The sequence below is a fragment of the Bombyx mandarina genome, chromosome 21 (assembly GCF_030267445.1).
Source record: "Bombyx mandarina strain Sakado chromosome 21, ASM3026744v2".
NCBI lineage: Eukaryota > Metazoa > Arthropoda > Insecta > Lepidoptera > Bombycidae > Bombyx > Bombyx mandarina.
The window spans coordinates 9,897,665-9,919,520 of record NC_143227.1 but is presented as its reverse complement, the minus strand read 5'-3'; the positions used below and the strand labels follow the sequence as shown (position 1 = coordinate 9,919,520).

Here is a 21,856-nt window from a genome sequence, read left to right as displayed (position 1 = left end):
CTGCGAGCACCGATCCGTGCATACTTACTACATTTAAGCCTGGTGTAGTGGTAAGTGACATGGTCACTACACAAGGAGGTCGCGGGTTCGAATCCCGCCAAGGGAAGATATTTCTATGATAAATATAAATGTCTTTTCCAGGGTTATGGATGTATATTAAATATATGTATGTGTATAATAAAAATCTTACATTTATTTCCGTTATCTGATACCTGTAACACAAGTTCTTTACGAGTTTATCACGGGACCAGTTAACGTGGCATGATTGTTAGTAAATATTTAAGTATTATTATTATTTCATTTACATATGCATTCATTCAACTACAAATCATTGATGATAAAGGAATTCAGATAAACTAGAGATCGTTTATAGTCGCATAGAACATTTACTAAATTCTATGACTTGACCGAATGAATAAATCGTTCTAATTAAACAAAGCGCGAGAGAAATACCGAACCGCTCCTCTCGATGTAAAGGCTTTCGTTAATTACGGTCACTATTGTCATTCCCGAAACGGACAATTTCCTTTTACTCCTTTCATGAACGGGGACAATTCTTTCGAACGTAAAATTCGGGAATTTTGTTCGACAACCTTTACGCTATAAACGAAATGGCGGATTAAGTTGTTTGAGAAACAAAGCCTGGGGTCATTGGGTGTTTTGATTTATTTCTTTGTTTTTCCTATGCAGATACACATGGTTAAAGAATAATGGATCAATTCAAAGAGCTAAAGCGATGTTCTCGGGAGATTTGACCGAATCTTAAAAGAATCTAAATTCTTCACTGGTGGTAGGACCTCTTGTGAGTCCGCGCGGGTAGGTACCACGGCCCTGCCTATTTCTGCCGTGAAGCAGTAATGCGTTTCGGTTTGAAGGGCGGGGCAGCCGTTGTAACTATACTGAGATCTTAGAACTTATATCTCAAGGTGGGTGGCGCATTTACGCTGTAATGTCTATGGGTTCCGGAATTTATGACATCGACCCCTTTGAGCTGTTTTTTATTCATAATTATCCAACCGTAACGGTATTTTCAGCTTACTACCCATCCTACTTTATTTTACAATTCATTGTTTGAGAAGTGGGTGGAGTGGTCGGTTTCGTGGAGTAATTTTGTTCTAAGATGAGTGATAGAATTTGTAACGTGTCCATATTATTGGGATTGTAAGTTGAGATGAATTTTTTTAAATTTAATTTGAACGTTTCTGTGTCTTCTTATTGTGGTCTACACTATATTTCAATCACTCATATAAATGTATACAAGACATTAGGACTAATTATATTGCAAAATATTAGAAAATTTGAAACAAGAATATACAATCTGTGATCAAAATCTACCTTTAACATGATAGACATTTGTTAGAAAATCCTCAAGCACCAAAAAATCTCATCCACATTTACGTTAAAGATCCATATGAATTATTTGTGGATTAAACAGACTCATACATCCACGATAGCAAATTTTAATGAAATGGCGAAAATCTACATAGCGTTTTGAACTGTAATGAAACAGTGTAGTGTTTATATTAAGTTTTTCCTGCGCCCTCGTTTCCTTATCATCATCATTAGTATCAAGTTCTCGTCGGCGGAAGAAAAATCGTTGGTTTTCCTTGTTAATCTTGTGCCGGTTAGCTTTTCTCGACGAGTATTTTTTTTTGTTCCATCTGACTTAATTCACATTAAACTTTTCCGTACGTGCTTTTAATGGATAAAATGTAAGCAATTTTATTTTTACGTTTACCTACACCGATTTAAAAAAGTTGAATTTTAATCATTTTTTTCTAGATTGGAGATTGAAAGATTATTGATTAAAAGATTAAGATTATTAAGTGGCACCTGTGACAGAGAAGCTGAGGAGTGCGCGTTTGGGATGGTATGGACATGTGATGAGACGAAACGAAAATAAGGTTGGTAAGAGAGTGTTAGCTATGAATGTGGAAGGATATAGAGGAAGAGGTAGACCTAAGAAGAAATGGATAGATTGTGTGAAAGACGATATGGGTAAGAGGGGAGTGAGCGAAGAAATGGTATATGATAGAAGAGTATAGAAGGAGAAAACATGTTGCGCCGACCCCAGGTGACTGGGAGAAGATCAGGATAATGATGGTGAGATTGAAAGATTATTGATTGACATACTGCATGCCTTTTGATAATAGATGGGCTGAGAGCAGAGTCGAGTGTTTATATATTGGCTTGGTTGAATGAACGATATCATCAAACAAATAAATAACAATCGAACTGAATCTTTACCTCGTAATTCAATAACACCGAAAATTTTCACTGAAATACCAGTTACTTGAATTAATTCGAACGAAGCTTAAGTAAATGGTGCTTAAAAGTATAAAATTCTGCCATCAAGCACGTCGGCGAGTAATGCAATTAAAAGTTGGTCGCGTGCGTCTCTCATGACCCCTTTGTCGGCAATTACCGAGGTAAGGGCTTAGCTCGTCACGTACAACCAACATAAAAATTACACGTAGTAAGCTAGTAACACATTTATGAAGCACCGGTAATATAGTTTCAGTTGAAAATCACATTCAAACTGTAAACATACTTAGTCTGGCCATAAATACTGTTACAATTAAAAATTAACAAAATATTACATTTGAATTTGGAATCTGTCATTTTTATATGATTCCTCATTGAGTTTTCTCATTTTGGCGCCAATACATTGTACAATATTTTGCGATATTAAAATGGAGTGGGGTGTTAAAGTGAACCGAATCGCTGTAATTGCATTACACAAAGAAGGTATGGGGCCAAATGCAATTTTTAAAACTCTCCATACGCTTGGTATTAGTAAAATGTTTGTGTACCGGGCTATTAAAAGGTGCAATGAGACCTCCTCTGTTTGTGACAGAAAAAGATCTGGCCGTCCACGTAGTGTTCGTACGAAAAAGGTGGCAGTAAGGGAAATATTTCGTGAAATCCTGTCCGAAAGCAAAAGATTTTATCTCGGAGATGAAGATTGCACCTAGAACCATGTCGCGTATTTTAAAAGATGACTTAGGACTTGCAGCCTATAAGAGACGTACTGGTCATTTCTTAACTGATAATTTAAAAGAGAATAGGGTGGTAAAATCGATTGGCATTCGTGTTGAAGCGATGCACCGGTGTTCGAATCCCGCAGGCGGGTACCAATTTTTCTAATGAAATACGTACTTAACAAATGTTCACGATTGACTTCCACGGTGAAGGAATAACATCGTGTAATAAAAACCAAACCCGCAAAATTATAATTTGCGTAATCACTGGTGGTAGGACCTCTTGTGAGTCCGCACGGGTAGGTACCACCACCCCGCCTATTTCCGCCGTAAAGCAGTAATGCGTTTCGGTTCGAAGGGTGGGGTAGCCGTTGTAACTATACTGAGACCTTAGAACTTATATCTCGAGGTGGGTGGCGCATTTACGTTGTAGATGTCTATGGGCTCCAGTAACCACTAAACACCAGGTGGGCTGTGAGCTCGTCCATCCATTTAAGCAATAAAAAATAAAAATAAAAAACAACTACTGAAGCGGTACGCAAAGGGAGGTCATAGAAAAAATTTGTTTACGGATGAGATTTTTTTTACAATTGAGCAACATTTTAACAAACAAAATGACCGTATTTATGTTCAAAGCTCTAAGGAAGCTTCCCAATTAGTCGAAAGAGTGCAACGTGGGCACTATCACTATGACTTCAGTGCTGGTTTGATGGGGTATTAGCTCTGATGGAGTGACTGGGTCATACTTTTGTGAAAAAGGTATCAAAACATCGGCACAAGTGTATCAAGATACCATTCTTAAGAAGGTAGTGAAGCCCTTTAACAACACCATGTTCAATAATCAAGAATGGTCCTTCCAGCAAGACTCGGCGCCAGGTCATAAAGCTCGGTCTACGTAGTCTTGGTTGGAAACGAACGTTTCGGACTTCATCAGAGCTGAAGACTGGCCGTTGTCTAGTCCCGATGTTAATCCGCTGGATTATGATTTATGGTCAGTTTTAGAGAGTACGGCTTGCTCTAAACGCCATGATAATTTGGAGTCCCTAAAACAATCCGTACGATTGGCAGTGAACATTTTTCCCATGGAAAGAGTGCGTGCTTCTATTGATAACTGGCCTCAACGTTTAAAGGCCTGTATTGCAGCCAATGGAGACCACTTCGAATAAGCTTTTTATACTTTAAATTGTTTTATATTTATGTATTAAACTAACACACTGTAAAAGTAATAAATGTTATTTGCCATAGTTTTTTTTTTTCCTTTGTAACAGTATTTATGGCCAGACTAAGTATATTGTTATAGCCGTAGGTGACCAGACGAACTTCGGCTCATATGGCATTTTGATTAAATTATGATGTCATATTCCGTTTAGTTGTTTAATCTTTAACTCAAAAAAAAAAAAACTTAAATAACATTTATCTACCGTTAGGCGAGCACATCGCGCAAAATCTACGGAATAGGTTTCGATAATTTATATACAATTTTATTTCTCAGATCATAGTACTTATCAACACTTTCTTTTAATTTTATAATATAAAGTTATCGAAATATGAAGTCTGTAAACTACTTTACAGTAGTATCCCATGTTTGGTATCATTGATTCCCTAAATCGCACTTTGGTTTTATTATTGGTTTCCTTCCTACCTAATACTTATTATTAGTTTCCTAAATCGCACTTTATTTTAATAGAAAATGCAGTCCAAGCAAATAGTATAAATGGTTTCATAGCATAATACGAATGAATTTATATGACCATTGCGCTTATAGAGTTAGACACGAAGAAAGAAAAGCTATTGGTTTCCAACGCCATCTCTTCTTACATTGCTTTCTGTTTATTGTAAAAAGATCCAAAAGACGCTCCGAATGGCAATTTTGTATTGAATATACGATTCGAATGCTGCAATTCAGAGCATTCAGCACTCAAGACTTACATTTAAACAGTTTCAAAAGTTCATTCTTAAAGATGTCACTCATACCTTGCTGAAATAACGTATTCGAACCTTATTCCATGACACTAGATGCGAGAATCCATTTGCAATAAAAGTACCGAGTACTAAATGTATCAAACGATAACTTTGAAACAGAATAAATTCATGTCTCATTACGAGGAGAGGATAAAAGATTTTTTTTTTAAATCGTACGGTGTAAAAAAGGAGATTTTTACTTGAGACCTTTAAATAGCACAAAAGAAAGCGAAAAAAATGCCTACAGCAGCTGAATTCCTTTGCGTTGGCTTAACTAATTTACATTCAAGAACGTTTGCTATAATTGTAAAAGGGGTTAGGAGCTGGTTATTAACCGAATTAGGGTAATTACTCACGACATTTGACCTGGCCAAATCACTGTGAAATTGTCGTTTGTAATAATTGGTTTATTTCGTTTTTATTACAACTGAAATTTTGCTTTGTTGCATAGTTAATTTAATGTAAATTACGGATCATTAGAACGTTCATGACTAATTGTTTTAACAAAGCCATGTGTGCCTGATTCTTTCGTTTGACTAATTACCCTAAGAATGAGGAGTGAGCGTAAGATAATGAATGTCCACATACACCAACCAAGGTACATACACCAACACCATCATCCTGTCTATTTCTCTCGGGATGAAGTTATGCACCCAGTTTGAAGGATGGGCAGTCATTATTCATAATGATTTGACCTATTAGAATTTTGATTCTCAAGTTAGGTTAGAATTCATGTCATATTACTACCTCTATGGGCTCTTTTTTTTTTATTGCCCTTGTAGGCAGACGAGCATACGTCCCACCTGATGGTTACCGTCGCCCATGGACTTCAGCAATGCCAGGGGCAGAGCCAAGCCGCTGCCTACCGTTTAAAGTTACCACTAAGCACTATAAATATACATGAGCCTAAAGATACAAAAGCTTTTCCTGTAATAGCAATACAAGTTTACAGAACTAAAAGTATTATAAAGTTCTCCTTTCCCGTAATGCAGCAACGTTGGTAACATGTACAGTTCAACTATTTGCACGAATTCGAGCGTTTCATTTTACTGAATTCCATTTTAAAATTCTGAAGAAGGAATTCTCGGCGCTCCTTTCTTATAATGGATACAGAGAAATATCGTGATTCGAGTCTCATTCGTTGTCAATAAATGGGACCGGAATAAAACGTGAAATGCGAATTAATAGCTTAAAAACGAAGACATTTTATTTCACAGGAAATAAATACTTATACATAAATTGTTACGTTTTATAATATTGTATATTGTGGCGGGATAAATATAATATATTTGAAAGAAATGATTATTATTATTATTAATATTATTACAACAGGTAATATAGATAGTAAAAAAAAAAATTATTGCTTAGTTGGGTGGACGAGCTCACAGTCCACCAAGTCTCAAGTATAGTTACAACGGCTGCCCACCCTTCAAACCGAAACGCATTACTGCATCACGGCAGAAATAGGCAGGGTGGTGGTACCTACCCGCGCGGACTCAAAAGAGGTCTTACCTACCACCAGTAAAATTAATAATGATTGGTTTGTGAGTATTATGTTTAATGTTTTCTTTTCTCATGACTGAAATCTGTATTAAATTAAAAAGATGAAGGAAATTAGACGCCTGCTACGTTAAAAATTTGATTTTCATTGACTTTAGCTCCTTTTTCTAGGTAAATTTCGACGATATATGTTTGTTATTCCTTCTATTGAGTAATATGATTTACAAATTCAAACGCAATAATTTGAAAGTATTTAAAACGTCACATATTATAAAATTTAATGTATTGATAAAAATAATAAACGAGTTATCAATTCGTAAAAGCAGATTTAACTATTTGAGTAATTTAAATATTTGAAAAACAACTATACGAAATAATCGATAATAATCATGTGTGGTGACCATGCTTTAATTTTGACACTTTTCTCTTATAACAATGAAAAAAGACTGAAATAATACTTGACCAACACAGGATGTAAATATCCTGAACTCTTCTATTTAGATCTTTGCCTAATTATAAATTCTAGATCTTGATAAAAATGAATGTAGTTTATTTTATTTTATTTTTATAGCTTAGATGGGTAGACGAGCTCACAGCCTACCTGATGTTAAGTGGTTACTGGAGCCGATAGACATCTACGACGTAAAGACATCACCTACCTTGAGATATAAGTTCTAAGGTATCAAGTATAGTTACAACGGCTGCCCACCTTTCAAACTGAAACGGATTACTGCTTCACGGCAGAAATAGGCAGGGTGGTGATACCTACCCGCGCAAACTCACAAGAGGTCCTACCTAATTCAAAATGAAATAAAAAGGAGGCTTATTCAAATCTTTCAGTAAAATTCGAAAATCACGAATAGTGGACGCACTTAGATGAATTATGCAAGCACATCATCTGGGCTGAGCGAACACGCCACGGGACTGGCTAACTTTCTGAATACGTTCACTGAACTTAGAATGGTTGACGTTAAAGTTTTTGAATAGACTTCCTAAGCGCGTGTCCGAGAGATGCTTTACTAAAGTTAAACAGAATTTTCATTTTGTTTTATATTAACTTTTACATTTAATAAAAGAAAAATTTATACTAAATTGGGATATTTAGTGTTTTTTTTTTACCTAAACTGATAGTCAATTTAAATTTTGTTTAACTATATATAGAGTTTTCTACAACCGTACTACATTTAATGAAAATATAAATAACGTAAACCGTCTATCTCTCATTCTACCAAAATGAAAAACAACATTTATGTTCTTGTCTGTAAATATTTAAGTTCAAACTATTTAAAATATTATCAATGCCAATACGCTCCGATCCCTATATTCCGATATGTTAAATGAAATTTCATTAAAAACATGAACGCTAACATGCCACACGGGACATAATTCGATTTTAATTACTCTGTTTTAATTGGAAAATGTGGTTCATTTGTACTTTAATATAATTAAAACCATTAAGCTGTATGTTAATATGTTTGTGCATGTTCATATATTTTATTAGGCTGAGTAGTTAGCGTAAGATTTGACATGGACAATAAACAGTAAAAGGTAATAAAAAATATAAAAAGGTTCCAGAATTAAAAAGCCAATGTTCATACCATACTCGTGACTTTATTATCTCGTAAAACTTTAAACGGACCACAATCTGCATCAAAAAGCCCCGGAAAATCACCCGGTGAGCAAATGGTGGCAAGAAATTACACATCCAACAGTTTCGCTTAGTTGGCCGTCGCAAACTTTTCACATTTATCCCGCAAAGTTGGTACATTGCGTCCGCTTTTCGGCCCAGACTGGACTTTGCCTAACTCCTTTTCTGATTCGATTGTTTGCCCGACGAAATCCAACTCGAATACTGGCGCAGTAAAACGGGCCAATTCGAATTAGTAATAAAAGGACGATTCGAGCGAAAAACAAGAGAAAGTCGTGTCCGTTGTAATTGTTTCTCGCCAATTTCGCGCTTTCGTGATTTTATTCAATGAAATGTACCTATGTTTGAATAGTAGGTTTTAGATTTTTTAATACAATATTATAAAGTATAATATTTCACTGGTGGTAGGAACTCTTGTGAGTCCGCACGGGTAGGTACCACCACCCCGCCTATTTCTGCCGTGAAGCAGTAATGCGTTTCGGTTTGAAGGGTGGGGTAGCCGTTGTAACTATACTGAGACCTTAGGACTTATATCTCAAGGTGGGTGGCGCATTTACGTTGTAGATGTCTATGGGCTCCAGTAACCACTTAGCACCAGGTGGGCTGAGAGATGGTACACCCACCTAAGCAATAAAAAAAAATGCTTAAAACAAAACATTAATTTTAATCAATAACGAAAATCAATTGAGAGAACAGTTGTTAATTTCACGGATAGTTAGTCGAAGACCATTCGCAGTTCAATTTGTCGAATGCAACATGTGATTATGGTCAAAACTGGCGTGAATCCAAGGCATGGTGCCAATTTTAGGCAACCTGTTGACGTTTCACGCTAAATTACTTACGAAAAAGCTTTTCATTAAATTATCACTTACAGTATTTGTTATGGTCCCAATCATAATAATATGAGGTTCCTCTAAGTTTACAAGAAGGTAGCTTGGTAAGTAATTAAATAAAACGGCAACTTATAAAGTAAGTGTTTTTGTTTTGATCTACCATTTAATGGAGCATCTCTATCTATATCTTAAAGGAAAAATTTGTCCTGGTTTGTAAAACTCTCAAAAATTTTATTCATTTTTGATCCAGTTTTCAATGAAACTAATTCAATTAAACCTAATGACTAACTACGCTTTGAATAGCTTAAACTAAATCGCCATAATGATTTGGTCGTCAAAATACTTGCTGTGACAAAGATACTAACGTTATCCGAGAACCTAACCAAAATCTGGAGGCGCAATAGTCAAAATGACTAGCCGGCAGAAAAACAGAGCCATGGAAGGTTAGTTTAAAGTAATTGAGATATTTGTAAAGCAAATCTTTTGAAATGCACAAACACTTTAAAAATTCCTTTTTTTTTTATTCTTTATTTGTACACACAGTTAATATAATACAGTAATTGCGATAAGATATAAAAAAAATGGCGAGCTTAACTCAACAATTGAGTTATCTACCAGCTGACCGTTCTTAAAGAAGGAAAGCTTTACGTGAGTAAAGAGATGAGTACAATCTAATTAATTTAATTATTGATACTATAGACAATACCAATGCCAATTTATGCCACTTACTTGTACGTGATAGGGAGCGACCTTTTCTTCACCCTTGATTTCTACATTGATGTGAAGTCTTATAGCTCCGGATACAGCCGATTTATCCGTGCGCTTCTCAAGATTGTACCAGACGTCCATCTCACCGGATAATGTCCGTACCTTTATAGAATTATATTGCGTTAGATTTAAATACATTTTTCTTTTTGTGGGTGTTGGAGAAAGAAAAAAACAACTTCAGGAGTCGACGTAAGTCGTATATGTCCGTGTTTAGTGAAAACAATGCTCTCAAACATTTCGCCGTGTTACGTACAAGATTTGCTATTAAAATACTTGGAGTATAACTTTGGTGCGTTTCAAATTTTATGGGATTTATCTACAGATTTTATAACATAAATTTTATGGAAGCGCTTTTTTTCCTACCTATGCTGATAGCCTTGAGAGGTTATTTCAGCGTAACCTTAACTAGTAGGTGATCTCACGGGGCTCAAACCTGATGACGTTGCTAACACGAACCCTAAGAAGTGCCGTGCTTCGCAGAATCTACCACCGGATCGGAAACGCGACCCACTGAGAAGATTCGACGAGAAACTCAGTGGGCTGTGTCTGTGGGTTAATTTACTCGTCGAGCCCTTCGTCGCAAGCGACGGGTTCGACGAGAGCGATGACCGGGGAACGCTATATAAATCGCTATAGGTATATCTGTATCCATGATTTGTATTTTTTTTTTATTATTGCTTAGATGAGTGGACGAGCTCACAGCCCACCTGGTATTAAGTGGTTACTGGAGCCCATAGACATCTACATAGTAAATGCGCCACCCACCTTGAGATATAAGTTCTAAGGTCTCAATTATAGTTACAACGGCCCCACCCTTCAAACCGAAACGCATTACTGCTTCACGGCAGAAATAGGCGGGGTGGTGGTACCTACCCGTGCGGACTCACAAGAGGTCCTACCACCAGTAATTACGCAAATTATAATTTTGCAGGTTTCATTTTTATTACACGATGTTATTCCTTCACCGTGGAAATCAATCGTGAACATTTGTATCTACGACGACACAAATATTACATTTTCGTAAAGAGGAAAATATCTGTTCAAATTCAAATATGTAATTTCATAATTGGCTAAATAAGTATAGGGATTCACGTACTTGATTCTACGGCTGAATAAATAAAAAGTCGGAGAAAAGCAAAACTCAACAAAAATTCTTAGTTTTCGAACAAATGGGAGACTACTTAGTCATTATCCAATTTTGTTTGTTTTTGTTTGAATTTTCAGTGAGTTAATAAATCTTCAATAGTGATGTTGTTTGGTACAAAATATTCATTTTCTTGCTATACATCTGCGTTGGGCTAATTTAAAATATTCTTTAACTAATTTGCAAGGAAATCTTTTTTGAAATATATTGTCAGTTTTCGTGAAAGAAGAAACGCATTTTCAAAGAAATCACGTATTTTACCTCAATAATGGTTTGTCCTAAGAAGTCGTCAGATTCCCTGGTTAGCTTTTGGCGTAGTTTCGATTTTAAATCATTGTCTTCATCCCACACTCGCACTTTGATTCGATCGGAGGAGTTGTGGCACTCACTGTTATGGGAAAATTGCTAATCTAAATTTAACAGTTTTAAAAATTCTAAGGTGATAATTTGTTGTTTGTGGTTTGTAAAAAAAAATGGCTAGTATATGAATTTATTAATAATATAATTTGGATAACATAATAAATTTGGAAACTATATTGTTCAAAATCTTACTACAATAAAATACCTATTAGCTTACTAACAGCAACTTACAAGTAAAACTTCTCATTCCAAACGGGGTTGAGTTCTTGAGGCATAGTTCTAGTCCTTTTCTTCACTTTGCTTACTTGAACTGTTACGTAAGGATCCGAGGTCCCACTCTTGTCCTTCGCTATCAAACCCTGAGCACATATAACTGCCCCATAAGGGCCAAATTAGAAACTATTCCGATCTCCAAATAGCGATAAAATGGTAACGATTAAAATCGATTGGTCGAATGTTACGAATCCTTCGCATGGATGAACTCACATTATAGCTAAGAGGTATAACATTATACCGAGCTTTAGAATCTTTTTGGTCGAGTAAATCTGACCAAGCATAATTCTGCTCAATCTTTTGGAAATACAAAGCGCTATTCACGTTTACAACGACAAGTTGCCTGAATTTTAAGCTTTTCAATTACATGATGATTAAAATGATGTTTATTCCAAAGTTCCTAACATTTGACTACTTAAATTTAACGAGTACTTTTTATTTAGTATCTAATAAATAGGCCTTACCTTGCATCAGCTCGCACCTTACTTACCAAACATTATCAGTGCTACTTGAAGTACTAAAACCTTTCGGAAATCTATAAATGGGGTAGTGTGTGATCAGTATGGGTCAGGATCAAAGACTCTAGCCAACTACCAAACTTTGTATCTATGCCCAAATTCGATATCTAAATTAACTTGACCATAGCGCCTACATTATCGCAACTTCTATTACAAACTTCGACCAAGAAGAAAGTTTCAAAGAAGAAGTGTACAGATATGCGCGGGAATGAAGTCTATGGAATCGGGTCTATTGGAATTTTCTCAAATCGAAAACTCATTGGTAGTTACAGCTAGATAGGTCGGAATTCAGGGATAATTGAGGATCCGTCATTCGGCATGCTTCCTTCTAAGAATTAATTCAGTTAAAACAATCTACATAAAACAAATGGAAGTTTTGTTTAACAAGTTGTTGGACTGTAACCAAATGAATTATTAATATCAGCTATTGAAAACAGTGAACAAATTCTGACGTCACTTTGTTAAATGCAATCATTGTTTGCATCATTAAATTTGTGATTTTCATGCAATCTGTGTAATATTAGCAGACGCGCTGCCGTATTGTGGTTTTGCAATAATTAATTAAAATTAACTGTGTCGTTTCAGTGTAAAGGGAAAATAAGTTCAGTGTACGTGGAAATTAGGGAAATAATTCCGAGTGATAATGCGTTGGATAAATGGAATTTCCCTTGTGTCGATTATACACTATCAAACCAAGCTACGTAATCTCGATACGTGTGATTTAGAGGCGGTGCATTAACGACCGTGATTTCGGATTGATATTCGAAATTAAATATGCAGAGAAATTTTTTGATATCTGCTTTCAGACAAACAGACAAAAACTCTTTAGTCTTTATCGGTAAACGTTAATTATTTAAGCTGAAACTTTCTGTTTGGCGTTTTAATGTCATGACTTTTATATGTATATATAGTTTAGCGTAAGCAAAGCTCAACACAATAACGATTACTTTTATAATATGGTACATCGGTTTCGGTAAGCAGATTTCAAAAAACATGATAGAGTTGAGGCCAAGATAGTTTGTCTAATAGATTCAAAACTGCGAGCGCGCGGACCATAGCCGCCAAAGACCACAGCAAACCTGTGATGGCGATCTTGCAAGACCATTTTGAAGTCCCTTCAATGGTGACTTGCTTGGCTTGTTCGAGACTGTCAATGTGAGTGTCTGGATCGACGTTAAAAGTCCGCCTTCGCCACATGAAACGAAAGATTGAATGCGATTTAGTGTTATGTGTGTGTTGTGTGTTTGTGTGTTGTTCCTCGATCGTTGCTCTCGGCTGGTCCTCCTGCGATCCTAAAATAAGAGGTACTTAGTTGAGGGTGCCTCGAACCTGTTATGGCAATCTTCGCGCTCCACTTCGAGGTACCATCGAGGACTGATTGCTTCACCGTACTCATGTGTGCTGCATGCCCCTCCTGTTCGATGCTGAACACGCGTCTGTCACATACACACTCGTCTCAGCTGTTACCTTCGTTTCTAATCCCTTACTTCATATTGAAGGAAGACAATTTGCAAATCTACTGTATAAGAAACGAAAGATTTGCTTCTAAGGCATTTATTTGTTAAAATAACGTGCTATTGTTCGTGAATGAAAAGTTTTGAGGTTTGCTCTAAATTGTGCGTTTATGTTGTGTTTACATCGCAATAAGCAAAACGTATTTACCTGTCCGTCCAAATCTATAATAGCTTTTATAAAGATGATTATTTCATAAAAACCAACATTAATTGGAACTATTATTGGAAATATAAATACCTGATGAGTTCGAATATTTCGGGCTTGTCTCGCTCTCGTTGTTTCATTCTTTCCTTCATTGCTGTTATAATCGAATTAGCTTTATCCTCCGCGCCGTGCTTAGAAGACTTCTCGGCAGCCCCTGCGAAACACACTGCTCAGGCGGTGCCAAATAGTCCTTGAAATCGCGGGACGCGCCACAATGGCCCCCCCGCCCTGCGCTCAGCGTCGCACCGACAACTCTAAGCTACAACCCGAATAGAACCAAATTGAATTTCAATGAACTGTAAATTATTAATATCAGATCTGATCAGGTCGTTGACCTCGAGTGGCGCAAGTCGGAGCGAGTCTGAGCACGGCGCCTTGTCAGTAAACAGACATTTCAACACATCTTATATAGCTTGTCAGCTCTATTTACATTAACAAAAACGATTAATCTTTAGAGCCGACCAGCTATAATAACTTATTGTATTGAAATGTTGAAGTCCAATAAAACATCGTTTGCAGTTTTATTTTGTTTTGACTGTATCAGTCCCATTAACAATACGAACTCGTCATTGCGTGACTCCACTTAAAATATCAACTTTTCTAAATTTTAAAAGTTCATTCGTTTGGGAGAAACAAAGTAACATAAAGACAGTGAAATAAATATACAGGAAAGTGAAATTTCTATAAATCAGAGTATACAACAGAACAAATAAAAAAACTAAAGGACCACATATAATATTGAAGTGGACAAACACTGGATTGCGTGCACACATTACTAACAGGCACATTTTACAACTTGTGTTGTCGGGATTGCTTTCGGCGCTTGTGTAAAAGCTTCTATGCTGTACTGTTTATAAAACGGGTGTGTTCGAAAGTGTACATTGTAAATAGTATAGAAAAGTAGATAAAATAAGACGTATTATTAAAACAGTTTGAGGGTTATATCGGCGCTGGGCGGGGCAACCCGAAAATAAATGAACTAAATCGAATCCCTATGCTACGTGAGTTGCTTAGGTCTATGCTTTGAACTTAAAACAGAACATTTTGTATGCATGCATTATTAAAAAAATATTTTCATTCAAAACATAAAAGATAAAAATAAAAATAGACGCTTTGTCATTCGAAAAATACGAAAAGGATTTAGGTTAATTGTATAATAGGGCGGGGAAACAACATAGCAAATAATACTCGTTAAAAATTCAAAGTATAGACCGTAATAGAATGACGCGCAGTCGATTATCTTCTTAAACAATATTTATTAAATCGAATTCGCGGAAATTTTAAAGCAACGACTGCCCGCCCTTACACACGTGCAAAATTAATTATGAAATAAATAAATAAAAAACTATAAATTTATTACGATATAATGAAAAGAGAATTAAAAAAAATGTGTTTTGAATATTAATAGCCATGCACACCGATGAAGCGATGGATTATTAGAAGGGTATACAAACATGCTTATATTATATGAGGTCACAAAAACATGAAGGAGAAAATGAAAACAAAATATCACAAGTAAGAAAACAACGTTAATAGAATAAATAACGTATGTAATGTAAGAATAAGAATGATTTTTGTTTCAACGAATTTCACGTGATTCCTGATGCTGCTAGTGTTCGCCGGTGATCCTGCGTGTGTTGATTTCGTGAATTATTTTTAAACATTGATTTGTAACCAATTCATGCAAAATTTTATTCATGCGTTCAAATTGAGCTATATACGAGGTTTTTTCTACGACATTTTTTGTACGTGTAAACGTTTTGTATTCATAAATTTACCTTTCAATCAACATCACCTAGACAGCGAAACTAACAAAGATGTTATATAGCTAACACCGAATTATAAGTGAAAAATTCGTCACCGCACCGTCGTTCTGTGTGAAATATTATAATTAAAACGTAAAAGTCTACAAATAATTTAAAAAAAAATTACGGTAGTTAATACAATAGTCCAATTTAGGTGAATAGCAACTGAACCATCCTTGGCCACGGAAACTGTAAAATATTTCAGTCATCGAATATAATATAATATTATAACAATATTTATAATTTAATAACAATAAACAATATGATAACAATTAAAAACTGCGAAATTAAGAAAATATAACTATTCAAAATATTCCCCGAATGCTAGTCAAAGTATTTCCGCTTTTCGACAAAATAATAATCATTGTATAATCTGTTGCGGAATTGTGGAATTCAAAAGAGAATTCTTTCATTCATGTCAAGAGAGAAATCCTTTACACGATTTTTAATTTTTGTCTTCCGGGAATGTATATTCAAAGATCTTGTTGACCATGAGTGACTCGTCGTGCGCATCTCGACTCGTGTTGATCATAATGAGAGTTCAGTTTCTCGCTGCTAACTTAGAAAACCGAAAGTTAGACACTGACATGAAGTGACGAACTTTGATATTTAAAAAAAAAACGTCTAAATGAGTCGTATATTATCAAAGGTGACAATCTGTGCATTAGGACAACAAAATGTTATTGATATGTCAATACAGATTGATTTGAATATAATCGTCTCCTTCAAAGAATACGGTTCAAAACCTGCATTAAATAAAGGTTAATAGTTAACCTGTTATTTATCTAAGATGTCGTTCAGAAGAGTTTTGTGACTGCCGATGGAATACAAAGTCAATAATTCGTTTTTCTGATTTACCAATAATTGTCCAAAAGTCACATTGCCGGCTTTGATAATAGTCGACTCAAATATGTATAACGAAAAATATCTTGTAGAACTATAAACGCAAATGTACACGTCTTAAGACAATGTTAGTTAAATAAAAGAATTCGGTTGCTTATCACAGTTCTGTATTTTGGAGTTTACTCCTTTAGAATCGATTTACATATATAGGCCCGGGGTATGAAAATTATGGGGACCAAAATCGTACTAGCATGTCACACGAAATGCGTTATGCGCATGTCACACGAAATGCGCGCCGGGCTGCTGCGCCGGCAGTCCGCCACAAAGCCTCGTACTGATCGCGCGTTTCTCTCATTATTGTATTTTCATATATTTGTTAGTCGTTTGTTTTGTGTCTCGTTAATTTGTTAATAATCTGTAGTGTATCGTGTTGTCGTAATATAGAACTATTTCTCGTATTGTTTCGTTTATTTCGTTTAATTTTTTATATCCAGTAAACTCCAGTCGTGCGTCGGAGCGGACACACACACTTTTTTTTTTTTTTAATAAATTTTACTGGCTTGGAAACAAAGTCTTTTAAGCCAATCACGATTCTGTGACAATAATCGTGATTTATAACAGCAATTTGTTACTTAAGCGTTTATAGTTAATAGAACACCAATTTGTGGGGGGAGCATTAATGGGTATTTGTTCGGAGCTATCGCCGTGATGACATCTGCGCAGTCTGTGAAATATATTTGTAAAATTTATTCACTATTTTTAACTGAAGCACGTGTATTACTACGTATTAGTACGTGTAGTACTATTAATTCAATTAAATCAGCTATTAAATACCCATTACACTCTTGGGAATAATTTTATGTGACCTAAAGATTCTTACTCTGAAGGCAATCAGCGTTGAGCAAGTCCTTGCATTTCTCATGGCATTTGACCCCGCACTCTGTACACCTGACCCCTTGTCGTGCGATACCCCATAGAAGCCCTTCACACTCGTAGCAATAAGTAGGGGAAGTGGCGGTCCACAGCACAAAGTTGTGAGGGGTTGTTGAAGATATAGGGTAGATGAGGGCTTGAAGTGTCTTCTTGTAAACGTGCATTTTCTGGAATTAAATCTCCTTGAATATTTGAGAAAATTATGTATTAAGAACTTATGTATGCCTTATTAAGTTGTCTGTAGAGTTGCTTATTATGTGATAATAAATAAATTACTAAATAATTTTAAATTAAATCGATGATGCACAACTTTTCAACCAAAATTATTAATAAATAAATTTTGTACGTGATAAGAATATAATTTCACTCACAAGCTCTTCATCATTAAGTGTTGCACGATGTACCGCTGATGTTAATCCAGCATTCCTTTTCGTGGCAGCCATAGTCTAAACATCAGATCACATATTACGATCACAAATATACGGCTTAAAATAATTTGCTAATTTAAGCTTTTCTATTCGTCGATAAATTTGTCTATATTGCTGATGATTTTACTACCATGCCTTCCAAAGCTGATTGAGGTATTTTATAACGAAATAAAGTTTCAATGGAGTTGATTGTAAGCTGAAATGTGAAGCAAGTGTGTGTTCAAACAGAATTGTGTCTGAAAAATATTATAGTGCATAGAATTATTATAAATTAACGAATGTGTAAATTCATAGACATTATACTGTTTCGTTGTTTGAATAAACATGATCTTAGTTAATAAAATGATTTAATGCAGATTATTCGACATGTTGGATAAATATAACTTTGTATATTGTTATATAAAACGTAAGAGTACAAAACAAGGTTAAGGTTCCGATTCATTCATGAGGTGGAAACTGTAATAAATAGGAATAGTCATTGAGAATCGAAGCGTGAATATTCAGTCTCAGAAAACACGTGCATCTTCCAGATTCAAATTGAACAAAATCGTTCAAACTTCATGAGATCCCTTGAATTTTATGTACAAAAAGAATAAAAAGTTTTCGTACCGTTAAACATTTTTTAATCGAAAAAGCAAAACATGCAAAGGCATCGGCTGTATCATTCCTTGAATCATTTGCAAGCAAACTATTTACATCGAAAATATGAAATATAAACATTCTTTTTCATTACAGCAAAGAAACGCATGCAGATAGAGTCTGTTACTGGGATAGAAATACCTTGAGAACCTGCGGGTCCGTGGTGAGGGGTAAAATGCAACGAGATCATTAATTTTACATCAGGAACACGTCATAGGTATTTGGTACTCTATATACTAAGGTTTTCGTCGGTGCCTAACACGAGGTCTTTGAACTTTTACTTCACTCGGCAATTAAGTACGGTAGAAAGCTTCAGAGCTTTATCAGTTGCGGATAGAAGTCAAAAGTACTGAAGATCTCGTCGAAACTAAACGTTGCTAAGGTCAGGATATAAAGAAAACGTTGAAGGCCATCTAAGTAATAGAGTTGATAGAGAAACACATGTAGATAACATTGATAAAGGTAGATAGATAGGATTGAGTTGAAGGTTTTTTGAAGATTTTTAATTTGAACAACCAGTGGGGAGCAACGCTACTTTTAGCTTATAAAATTAATCATTTTTAAAATTTATAAATATCTATAATTTTTTGTACATACTAAAAAAGCTATATCGTGAAAAGGCTATCATTACCTCCCCAAAAGTTGTTCGAAAAATATAATAAATCGCGTATTAGAAGAAAACATTTATTACGCGCCTAATATTACCAAGCTTCAGGAAGCGAAACGTCGATGCGAGCTGTTAACATTTACGACCACTTTCAGACATCTACCTTCCACATCGGAGAACGTAGATAAAGCTTTATTATTTCCAGGAAACCTTTAAAAAATCGTGGTAAATAAAATTTGTTCCGAAACACCCAGACTAGATAGAGTGCGCATTTCTATAGGCGCACAGAAGGCTGTCAAAGGAAAAAAAAGTAATAAGAAAGTTACTTACAAGTTCTGACACAAGAGGGATCGATTTTCTTCGAGGCCTGATGTCGGGCATGCTGTCAATGTTACTGTAGAACGGATTATCTCCAGGGTGCCTATAAAAGTTTAATGTCAATAGAACAATGCATTAAGGAGTGCATAACTATAGTTTAACAAGTAAATTTTCTCAGCCTGTTGCGGTTGCTCCAATTTAAATACGGTCTATTTGGAAGTCGTCGTGGCCTAAAGGATAAGACGTTCGGTGCATTCATATCTTGCGATGCAATGGTGTTCGAATCCCGCTAGCGGGTACTAATTTTTCTAATGAAAAACGTACTTAACGAATGTCCACGATTGACTTCCACGGTGAAGGAATAACATCGTGTAATAAAAATCAAATCCGCAAAATTATAATTTGCGTAATTACTAATGGTAGGACCTCTTGTGAGTCCGCACGGGTAGGTACCAACACCCTGCCTATTTCTGCCGTGGAGCAGTAATGCGTTTCGTTTGAAGGGTGGGGCAGCCGTTGTAACTATACTGAGACCTTAGAACTCATATCTCAAGGTGGGTGGCGGCATTTACGTTGTGGATGTCTATGGGCTCCGGTAAACACTTAACATCAGGTGGGCCGTCAGCTCGTCCACCCTTATAAGCAATAAATAAAAAAAGCAAAATTATTTTAGAAGTTAAAACAAAGAGCCACATACATTCGTCAGGATTTGGTGATAGCTCATTACAATTATTGAAATAAATTTATTTTGGGTCTTCTAACCAGGGCCGGACTTACCTTAAGTGCCACCCTAGGCACTAGGAACTAGGCACTAGGAAAATTGCTACTAACTCTTATTAGGCTAGCTATTAGGTTGTTTTCAGCTTTCCGTGATTGCATTTCTACTGTCAATAGTATTAGCACAATATTTTTGTCATACATTGACAACGATGTTTTTCCCTTGAAACTGTGTATATAATTATTAATTCACATACCCATTTCCTCGGCCTGTTTGGTCACTAAATCCGGTGGATCCATTCTAAAAACAAAAAACAACAACAAATTAAAAAAGAAAAATAAAAACTAACTAAAATAAAAACTTTATTAAAAAACAAAATAGCTATTATTTTAATATTGAATTTCCATAAGAATTTGTTGAATTGTTTGATCATAAGGTATGTGTACATTTAAATTTTTTTTAAATTACGGTGTGTTTACCAACATGTCAATTTATTGCAAATTTGATATTTGCATTGGGAATTGTGGATATATAGAATAATTAATTAAAAAGTCCAACACAAAATATTTTTATGGAAATTCAATCACAATTGTATTAAACAAGATTAATTAACACAAGCTTTACAAAAATACATACAATGTAAGAAATACATGGATTGTTTTAATTTAAATTAACATTAATAAATCGTTGGATCAGGATCTGTATTAAACAATGTAAAAATATTACGCTGTCCCATTAATTAATTGTTTGAAAGTAACACCCTAAAACCATTATCTTGCTAACTCGGTTCCAAGCATTGGCTAGTTACAAACAATCAGCATCGGCAATAGCTTGGATTATATATAAACCAGTTATTATTAATATCTAGGAAGGTAAATCAATTATGAATTTCAAAAAGCCTAAATATGCATTTAAAAAAAAGTTTCGATTCCTTGTTACACAGTACAGTAAAATAGACGACGGTCTAAACTACACATGATGTATATATGTTATATTTTATACTTTTCAACCGAAAACCTTGATTCCTCATTACTGATTACGTTTCTCTTCAAATTACATGAGTCTAGTAGCTGCTTCAATTACACTTTTTACATGACGAATGTATCGATAAATCATTTTGAATGATTAATAGTCTAATGTATTTTTCTAATTCTATGATAAAGCCAATAAAATTTTACAAATAGTAGTGGTAAGTCAGTGCTATTCATAAGAATAAAACTTTGTTTAACTTTAGCCGAAATAAGGAAATATTGTAACAAACACTCAATTCACTGACTTTTTTGGTTTTATAGTCAAGAACAATCATAATTTATGTTCTGATATTTACTATAAAAGTCGATAAAAAGTTTAAATGATTTAAATAAGAAGAAAAAAAGAGTTTATCTTGTTTCATAAATCTTTTAAAATGTTATTATATGTATGTGTTTATTTAACAAAGTATAATTTAATTCTAAGCAATAATATTTCAACTCCTAAAGATTTTTTACTAAACATTTTTCCTAGTACACAAAGTGCCAGCTATGTTATACAAATACGTGTGTGTGTGTAAATAGTTATTAATGGATATATACTAAGCTTAAAAAATTCTTACACATTAGAGAATGACTTTACGAGTTTATATGAACAAAATTGATTAGGATATAAACTAATCGTTAGTTTAATTATTATTTTAAAAATATCTACTGTTACGTGTTTTACTAATGATTAAATGAATGGAAATTAATGTCAGTTAATTTTATTAACTCCAATGATTTGGAATTGCTTCTATTAGGATTCAAGAAAATAATCGCAACATGAAGAAATAATTATGTATGTATTTTGAATGAATTTTATATTTAAAAATAATTGCTATTTTCCAA

General features: G+C 34.8%; 1 protein-coding gene across 6 annotated transcripts in view; it reads right to left on the bottom strand.

The window, feature by feature from the left end:
* Positions 1–21,856, bottom strand: part of unc-13 (protein unc13 homolog) — a 79,118-nt gene that overhangs the window by 31,621 nt on the left and 25,641 nt on the right. For 2 of the 6 annotated variants that reach the window (XM_028181465.2, XM_028181469.2), the window contains exons 3-11: positions 20,254–20,297; positions 19,292–19,382; positions 17,659–17,733; positions 17,235–17,454; positions 13,740–13,860; positions 13,067–13,173; positions 11,428–11,569; positions 11,098–11,224; positions 9,654–9,794 (exon numbers count right to left, since the gene is read on the bottom strand). In XM_028181465.2, the coding sequence (XP_028037266.2) occupies positions 9,654–9,794; positions 11,098–11,224; positions 11,428–11,569; positions 13,067–13,173; positions 13,740–13,860; positions 17,235–17,454; positions 17,659–17,733; positions 19,292–19,382; positions 20,254–20,297 (1,068 nt within the window). Of the gene's footprint in view, positions 1–9,653; positions 9,795–11,097; positions 11,225–11,427; positions 11,570–13,066; positions 13,174–13,316; positions 13,424–13,739; positions 13,873–17,234; positions 17,455–17,658; positions 17,734–18,495; positions 18,505–19,291; positions 19,383–20,253; positions 20,298–21,856 lie in introns of all 6 variants that reach the window. The other 4 variants (XM_089736378.1, XM_089736379.1, XM_028181462.2 and 1 more) reach the window with 3 other exon arrangements.